The 9,072-nt window shown below is 53.0% G+C and overlaps 1 protein-coding gene across 1 annotated transcript; it reads left to right on the forward strand.

The window, feature by feature from the left end:
* Positions 1-334: 334 nt before the first annotated feature.
* Positions 335-1,666, forward strand: POU4F3 (POU class 4 homeobox 3). The gene is made up of 2 exons (XM_059062825.1): positions 335-454; positions 770-1,666. Exons 1-2 carry the CDS (start codon positions 335-337, stop codon positions 1,664-1,666), a joined length of 1,017 nt encoding a protein of 338 aa, XP_058918808.1.
* Positions 1,667-9,072: the final 7,406 nt, after the last annotated feature.

Here is a 9,072-nt window from a genome sequence, read left to right on the forward strand (position 1 = left end):
GGCGGGGCGGACGGGGAGAGGCCCGGCCCGGCCAGGGTATAAATGCTACGTCTGGGGCGGCGGGGGCCCGCGCGGAGAGCTGCTGCTTGGCCTCGCCTCCCGGGCCGCCCCCGCGAGCCTCGGGCACGTGAGCACGCCTGCGCGCGCGCCCGAGCCCTTCCTGGCAGGCTGCTTGTAAGATGAGTGAAGGAGCAGGTGGGGGAGAGGGGAGGCAGCGAGCGAGAGGGCGAGGGGAGCGCGGGCGCTGAGCGGCGCTCACTTGGAGTGCGGCGAGCGAGCGAGCGAGAAGAGCCTGATCCATGTCCCTCGCTGCCTCCCTGCCCGGCGTGCGAAGATGATGGCCATGAACGCCAAGCAGCCTTTCGGCATGCACCCGGTGCTTCAAGAACCCAAATTCTCCAGCCTCCACTCCGGCTCTGAGGCCATGCGCCGAGTCTGTCTCCCAGCCCCGCAGGTACGTAGTGGAGCATAATTACCGCTCTAAGGCACATTTTTTGACAGGCACTTGGTTCATGTATTTTTCATGTCGCCCAGAACAATCGCCGCTGTCTGAACTCCTCTCCTTGTCTCCCCCGTGCTCTCTCCCGGCGCGCTCTCTCTCTCATTCATGTCTCTGATCCACACGTCTGTTTCAGCAGAGCCTCTGTCTCCGTATTAATTTTTATGACCTGGGCTTTGAGGAGAGGCATCTCGGTTGCTTGAAAATGTGTTTTAATCCTGAGTTGACAGTATTCCCCACTGACCGTGCTGTGCGCCTTCTCGCTTGCAGCTGCAGGGTAATATATTTGGAAGCTTTGATGAGAGCCTGCTGGCACGCGCCGAAGCTTTGGCGGCGGTGGATATCGTCTCCCACGGCAAGAACCATCCGTTCAAGCCAGACGCCACCTACCATACCATGAGCAGCGTGCCCTGCACGTCCACTTCGTCCACCGTGCCCATCTCCCACCCGGCCACCCTCACCTCGCATCCGCACCACGCAGTGCACCAGGGCCTCGAGGGCGACCTGCTAGAGCACATCTCGCCCACGCTGAGCGTCAGCGGCTTGGGAGCCCCCGAGCACTCGGTGATGCCGGCACAGATCCACCCGCATCACCTGGGTGCCATGGGCCACCTGCATCAGGCCATGGGCATGAGCCACCCACATGCCGTGGCGCCTCATAGCACCATGCCCGCATGCCTCAGCGACGTGGAGTCGGACCCGCGAGAGCTCGAGGCCTTCGCGGAGCGCTTCAAGCAGCGGCGCATCAAGCTGGGGGTGACCCAGGCGGACGTGGGTGCGGCTCTAGCCAACCTCAAGATCCCCGGCGTCGGCTCGCTCAGCCAGAGCACCATCTGCAGGTTTGAGTCTCTCACTCTTTCGCACAACAACATGATCGCCCTCAAGCCGGTGCTCCAGGCCTGGCTGGAGGAAGCCGAGGCCGCCTACCGAGAGAAAAACAGCAAGCCGGAGCTCTTCAACGGCAGTGAGAGGAAGCGCAAACGCACGTCTATCGCGGCACCGGAGAAGCGCTCGCTGGAGGCCTACTTCGCTATCCAGCCTCGGCCCTCATCCGAAAAGATCGCGGCCATCGCCGAGAAACTGGACCTTAAAAAGAACGTGGTGAGGGTCTGGTTCTGTAACCAAAGACAGAAACAGAAACGAATGAAGTACTCGGCTGTCCACTGACTGTTGCGGGGAGCAGCGTCCGGGGCCGGGAGAGCTGAGTGTATGTCCCCCGGGAGTTGGGGGGCACGGTTATGGGGGCTCCGAGACGTTTCCTGGTAGGTCAGGCTCTCTCCCCCGAAGTCACAGACTTTCCCCTTTATCCCACCTGGTTGCCTCCCGGCCTTCTCTTTCCATTCTTTTCTTTCTATTCCCACCAGAAAAGTTTGGGCTCTAAGAAAAAAATTCCTGAAAGGCAGGCCTGGAGGGGCTTGTGCTGTCCGTGGTGCTGAAAATCGCCCGCGCGCACGCGACTGCGCAACCTCACGGCGAGAGCCCACACGCAGGGAATGGTCAACTGGCCCGAACGCACGACTCTGGGGTGAAGGCACCACTTTACTAAGCGCGATTAGACAAGGGGTGAAGGGATGGGAAGGAAGCGATAAGGAATAACACAGAGTCTAAGTTGGGCACAAATGTACTGGAGATTTATTTAGAGTATAAAATACATGTATGTTTCCAAAGGATAGCCTTATACTTCGTTCGTCACCTAAATTTTATCCATTTCATCCTTTGGTTTGTTGTAAGTTCTCTAAAGTAGCATAGATTAATTAGGTTCAGGGAAAATGTTCGGGGAGTAGCGGGCTCCGAGCTGTTCTCCACCATAAGGTGGGCTCCAGAAAAGGTGGGCCCAATTCAGCAACTGAAAAGGCTGGGGTGGGGTGGGGGGATCCTGTAGCTGGTTTGCAAGCAGCAGCCGGCCCCTGCTGTAGCCCGTCCGCCACGATCTGCTGGGTAATGACAGCAGTTTGAGGGGTAATGCCCGCTTGCAGGAAAGCAGGGGATCGGTAGCAATCGAACTGAGGGCTCTCTGACCCCAGCTCGCTGTTCCAGCCAGACTCCCAGAGCAGTTGCGTTGAGGCAGCCGCTCGAACGAAAGTAACTGTAACTTTTCCGAATCATATGCAAGTCCTTCTAACATGTCTCACCTCATTGTGCTTTTATTATTGTTGTTAGCACCGTTATTTACTGTTATTTATTTAACTCTACTTCTTTCCATCCCCCAACCTCTCGGTGGAGGTTCACTCATAGCTTTGAACGGAAAGAGGGGTGAAACCCCGGCCTGGATCTTTCTCACCCCAGTCCCTCTGGCCCCATCACATGTTTTCTTTCGTTGCTTCATGTAATTTGCGTGTTGCTGTGTGACCTTTGGTTTCGTTGTCCGAATAGATAAAAATAAAATATTGTTTCCTTCTCTCTTTACCCCTTGAATTAACTTCTAAAATAAATGCTTTATTTTTCAACCCGAATTGCAGTGTTTTTTCTTTCTCGGAGATTAAGGAGTACTAGTCCTGGAAAGGATTTAAAAGTGAGAACCCAAAAGGGCTGGACTGTCATTTCCAGGACGCCAGTCTCCTGCAATCTTCTCTCCTTGCTCCTCTTTCCTGGCTGCCTCATCTTCTCACCCAGATCCTCCCCGGACCTCAGGGTTTCCAGGCCCTTCCTCCACGCTTCCCACGTGCTAATCTTTCAGCTTCTATTTGCTCAACTTGACTCAGACAGAAAACTTTTAGGCCTGACTGATGGGAGTAGGAGCCCCCAATACCTCCACTTCATTGGCTGAACGATCCTGAAGTGAGTGTAACTTCTCTGAGTCTCCATCGGTTGTCTGCAGCATGAAGATGCAAATACTTACAAGGCTATTGTCAGGACTAAGTAAGATTATTTATTTAAGGTGTCTGGTAGTGCTTGGCTCTTCTCGGGAAACATTATTATTTTAAAAGGTTCAAACAGCTAGATGGGAGGTGAGGAGAGACACAAAAAAGGGAGGAAAGTGTTCTTTACTGGGACAGAGTCGTTTGGACCTCCTCGGGGTCACTTCAGAAATTCATTTGGAATTGTCACCCAGGAGGTTATTCCACGGTCTATCTATAGGCTTCTCTGTGTGTGTGTGTGTGGTGGTGGTGGGGGTGTGTGGATAATGAGATAATTGCCGCAAAGATCCTGACCTAGTGCCTATACACAGTAGGTGCTCAACAGATGCCGGTTTCCTTCTCTCTTCCACATACTCTAAAAGGGGGAGGAAATCTTATCTGTGAGACGCAGAAACACCTTCATGATTTAAAAATTAATGTTCCAAGTCCTGGAGTCGTCTGTACATTTCCCCACTGTGTCTTCAAAGAACTCTGCGTCATCACCTCTGGACTGAAATTCGAAGCAGAGCGGGTCTCCCCTCCGCGCGGTACGACGCCCCCCTACTGCAAAAGCAAACCTGGGGATCATCCCCAGCCCCTGGGTCTCACCCTGTCGCTCCCGCCTTGCGCAACAGCCCCAGCGATTCCTCCACCTCCCTCTCCATCGGGTGTCCTTTAATAATAAATGCCCTTATGCCATTACATTATATTGTGGGTTTTGAAAATTTAAAATACGGCTGATGCAATATTAATTGCCTATAGTGGTATAAAACACAGGGCCAGAGCCCAGCCGGGCTGCAGATGAGGTGGCTGTGAGCGTCCCGCGCGCCGAAGCGAAGTGCTCCAGACCGACGCGCCTTTGCGGGCTGGGAGGTTTCCTGCAGGTAAGGGCCTTCGGCTTTTTTGGCCCAGGGAAGAATCCGATATCCGCCTCCATCTCCTTTTCGGAAAGTTCCCCGCTGTTATATATTTGCTTATTCATTTGTTTGTTTTATTAATAACCTCAAAAGTTTGGGAGACTTTTTTTTGGAGAGGGCGAGATGAGTCTCCTGAATGCAAGGTCTGCGTCAGTAGTGGCCCGGCAGGGTTGTGAGTTGGGGCCGCGCGTTTCGGCGTCATCCGCTTCAGACGCCCGGGACCGTCCGCGCGCACGAGTACTTAGACCAATTTCTACCTGCCGGCGGGAGCTGTGGCCGGGCCCACGGAGCGCCCCACCCTCTCCCGCCCTCTGAGCGCGCCGGGCAGGCGCCGCTGCCTCTCTCCTTGGGCTCTCTCAGGAAGCGTCGGGAGCTGTGGTTTCTCTGAAACTGTTCAGTCGCCTCTGCCACTCGTCCGGTGGAGGCACAGACTTCTCAAGGGGTGTGTGTGTGTGTGTGTGTGTGTGTGTGTGTGTGGCGGGGGCGGGGGTCTGGGTACCAGACGGTTTGGGATTCACGCAGGCCTGATTTGCATCCTGGTGGGTCATTTCCTAATCGTGTGACCTTGGACAAGTCACATCACCTCTCTAAGCCTCTGCTGATGGCTGTACAACCGCAGAAAAATTACTTTCAAGAGTAATTGAAAAGCACTCTGGAGCAGATTTTCTTTTCCCAAGACTCATCAACTTGCAGCATTCACTGCCTAAGCCCCAGCTGGGGGATTCTTTAGACTGTGCCAAGGGAACGTGAGGCCAATGTTCAGGGCTGCTTTTATGGAAAGCTGCATTTGGCCTCTCATGATGGGACTTTGAGAGTCATCTGTGGACCAGACTAAGGCTTCTAGGCCCCTGCCTGGCTGGAACCAGGGCCTGACCTGGAATGAGGCAGGCATACACAAGCCAGCACGGCTGAAGCCCTGAGAGGCAGAATGTGGAGGTAGGAACCCTGGGCTCCTGGGTCCAGGCTGTGTGATCTCTGGCCAGGAGCCTCCTCTGTCTGTGTGCCTCTGGTAGTGTGAGTTTTGTCTGTTTCATGCTTAATGCTGGCTCAGGGTCTGGCTCAGAGTGGCAGCCAATACATATATGTTGAATGAATGAATGAGGTTTTGTTTTGTAAAATGAAAGGACCCCTCTAGCCCAATCCTCTCGGGATTCTGGGGACTACAGGGAAAAACAGAGGCCATCAAGAATAAACAAGTCAGGAGCAGGGCCAGGGCCAAGGGTCTGCATATCAAGCTTCCATTTAAAGACAGCCAGTTTCCTTCCTATTTAAATTAGAAGAGGCCTTGCCTCACTCTGTGCTGATCATGGGTAGAGATGGGGTACTCTTTGACATGGGCCCTTAGAAACTTGAAGAGGAATCACAAGGATCAGGGTGTGACCTCTGGCCTGCTGAGTGTGCCTGACCCTCTCTCGGCCCTACTATGAGCCTGGGTTATTTTACTTTCCTGCTGAGATGTAAACTGCTCCAGCTCTGGAGTGGACAGACCTAGGGTGGAATACCTACTCCATCTCTTACTTGACTAAGTGACTTTATCACTCTGAGCCTCGGTGCCTTCATCTGTGAAATTGGGAAAAAAATGACTGTCTTTCAGGATTGCTTTGATGAGTAAATGAAATCACAGAAGCCCAGGGCCTGACACATAGTAGGCATTAATGGATACTCTCTTTAAAATATTACTTATACTCAGAAAAATGAGAGATTATGTTGCAGTGGCAAATTTCAGGGTTTGGAATCAGGTGGGATCAACATTTTTCCTCTGTAAGCCGTCATCTGTTCATGTACAAAATGAGAGTAGTGAGAGATGCCTCTGTCAGAGGCAAGCTAGAAAGCATAAAAGAAACTTCTTTGCATTCTGTTCATCCCAGTGACGGAAGGAACGAGGAATTCGCTTCCCAGGAGTCCATGGCGCGATTATGTAGTTCCTACTAAGAGGCTTGACCCTCTGGCAGTTCTCTGGACCGAAGCCTTCCTCCTCTGTAGAATCCTGGCAAACATCAACTGTCAGTGACAGTTCGAGACTCAGCGCGGCGCTTCCCCCGGAAGGGCGGGGCTCCAGAGGGCAGAGGAGCCTCTGAGGATGAGGTCCCTGGCTCGTTCTCCCCTCCCTGCACCCACCATTGGGCCCCGAGGTTAGAATGCGTTAGCCAAGACGCAGAGCGAAGAGCGCCTCTTTTCACTGAAGGAGAGACTGAGGCCCGGAGAAGGGCGGGCAGACTCCTTCTACCTTAAATTGTTCTTTTCCCCTGTCACGCTATCAAACTACGCCGTTGAATTTCTTTCTTAGTCTTTATTACTCCTTGATAGCACCCTGTTTATTGAGCAGTAAAAGCGCTTGGGGCGAGAAAGAACAATGTCGGCCCAGATCCCCCGTCTCCTTGAATCGAGTGTAGGACAGCACAGAGTGAGCGCTCCACAAATATTTGTTGGGTAAGTGAGTAATAATGATATCTGACACGTATTGAGGGCTTCCTGTATGTCAGGTTTTGTTCCAAGCACTTTATATGCATTGGTTTATTAATCCTTAACACCGTTGAGTAGGTACCTTTTTTTTTTTTTTTGCGGTACGCGGGCCTCTCACTGTTGTGGCCCCTCCCGTTGCGGAGCACAGGCTCCGGACGCGCAGGCTCAGCGGCCATGATTCACGGGCCCAGCCGCTCCGCTGCACGTGGGATCCTCCCGGACCAGGACACGAACCCGCGTCCCCTGCATTAGCAGGCGGACTCTCAACCACTGCGCCACCAGGGAAGCCCGAGTAGGTACCATTTTTAGCCCAGTTTACAGATGAGAACTTGGAGGCACAGAATGTTTATGTAACTTGCCCAGGGCAAGTCGTGAACTTAGCTGTTTGGTGGAGAGATCTGGCAGAAACCTGCTGATTCGCCTCATCCGTCCCCAAGTGAGACTCGGCCCTGGCGAGGGGCAGGGGAGGGGGGCCGCCAAGGGTGGGGGCGAAGCAGGCGTGTTGGGTTTGGCTGGAGAAGCCAGGGGCGCAGAGGAGGTGGCGGAAGCCGAGGATGCCCGCTCTCCTCGCCGGGTTCTGGGCGGCTCCATCTCTGCGGGTCTCCCCCTCGGGGTTCTGCGCCTCTCACGTCTCTGTTTCTTTCTGTGTCCGTCTGTTTACTTATCTCCCACACACCCGCTCTCAGCTTCCCTGTGACCTCTCAGGCGCGAAAGTCTGGCCCCAAAGTGCAGGAGCGAGGCAGGCCGCGTCCCCGGGGCGAGCACAGAGGCCTTTTCCCTTCTTGCTTCTCCGGCGGGAGCCCCCGCGGTAACCCGCCCGGCGGGCAGCCGGAGCCAGCGAGGACCCCGGCGGACAAATTAGTCTCCCCTTTGATCGCTCTTTTCCGATCAGGTCAGGTTTCCCTCGGCCCCGCGACGGCGCTTCCGCACCGGCCCGGTTCCCTGGGCTCCCCCAAGGGGTCAGGGTTCGCCCGGCTCCGCCCGGCGCTTCCGGAGGAGACGTCCCTTCTGCTGCGTTCCGGGCCTGGAGCCCCCTGCACTTCGGGCGGGGCGTTTCGGAGAGAGGAGTGGGCGCCGGTCCCAGGCTGCTCTCGGGAGTACCCCTCTGCTCCCCCCCCGGGCCCCACCCCCGGCCTCGCCTCCGGTCCCCAGCGCGCGGAGTACCTATCTCCGTAAACCGTCAGTTCTCTGCTCCGTCCCCCAGCCCAGTCCGGCCCAGTCCGGCACGGGAGGCAAACTGGTACCGAAATAGCATTCTCTCTCTTTTGAGGTTTTCAGTTTTAGAATTTCACACCCACAAAAATCCTAGTGTTCATCCTGGGAAACTCAGAATTTCATTGGACTTCTTTATACATAGTTAGGATTTAATATTGATTTTACTTTGAATTACGTAGGGAGGGGGAACCACCATAATTTCAAGAGCTCTCTGCCCGAATCCCACTCCTAAGGCCAATATCTCTTTCCTCTATTGACAAACCCCCTGCCCCCCGTCAGCCCAGCTCCAAGACCCAATAGCACCGCCGTGACAGTGCCCCCCAATGCCTGGGGCTTTGCTAAGCAGCTCACCTCTTGGCAGATATAGTTAATGTCCAGCCCTCATAAATCAAGACCATAAAAAGCTTACTTTCATATGCACTCAATTTCTACAAAACCTAAACTAATTGCATAAATTCCTTTAGGCCACTCAGAGTTGCTCTCTGGGTTGGGATCTGATCAATTAGTCATTAGGCACTCCATTAGCTGGGGTTTAAGCTGCCTCATATAAATGTCTCCTGTCAATTTGCTTGTAATTGAATGAATAAAAAAGGGTACAGTTATTAGCACAGAGGATCAGAATGAGGAGAGGTCAATTTTATTCAAATATTCTTAAAATGTCTTAATCAAATAATATTAATAATAACAATAAGAAGAAGGCATTTGGACACCAGCCACACCATGTTAAGGAAAGCTCTGGCCTGAGACACAGCCACCTGAGTGGTATCCCAGCTCTGCCACCTTGGGAAACTAGTCTCTCCTACCCCAGTGGCCTGAGTTTCTTTACATATAAAACGAGTTGGTTGAGGTGATTTTCTTTCTTTTTTAATTAGCTTTACATTTTCTCAAAGTAATTTATGCACATGGCTAAAAAATTGAATACAGGAGGGCAAAATGACCAATGCTCTCCTTAGCCACTTTTAGCTGTTTCTTTTGGAAGTTAATTATATCTAAGTAATATATATTTAGCACTATTTAAAATTAAAGGTTTACGTATGCTAACACGTATATATGGAATCTAAAAAAAAAAAAGTTTCTGAAGAACCTAGGGGGGAGGACAGGAACAAAGATGCAGACATAGAGAATGGACTTGAGGACACAG

Source organism: Kogia breviceps, chromosome 4 (genome assembly GCF_026419965.1).
Source record: "Kogia breviceps isolate mKogBre1 chromosome 4, mKogBre1 haplotype 1, whole genome shotgun sequence".
Taxonomy (NCBI): domain Eukaryota; kingdom Metazoa; phylum Chordata; class Mammalia; order Artiodactyla; family Physeteridae; genus Kogia; species Kogia breviceps.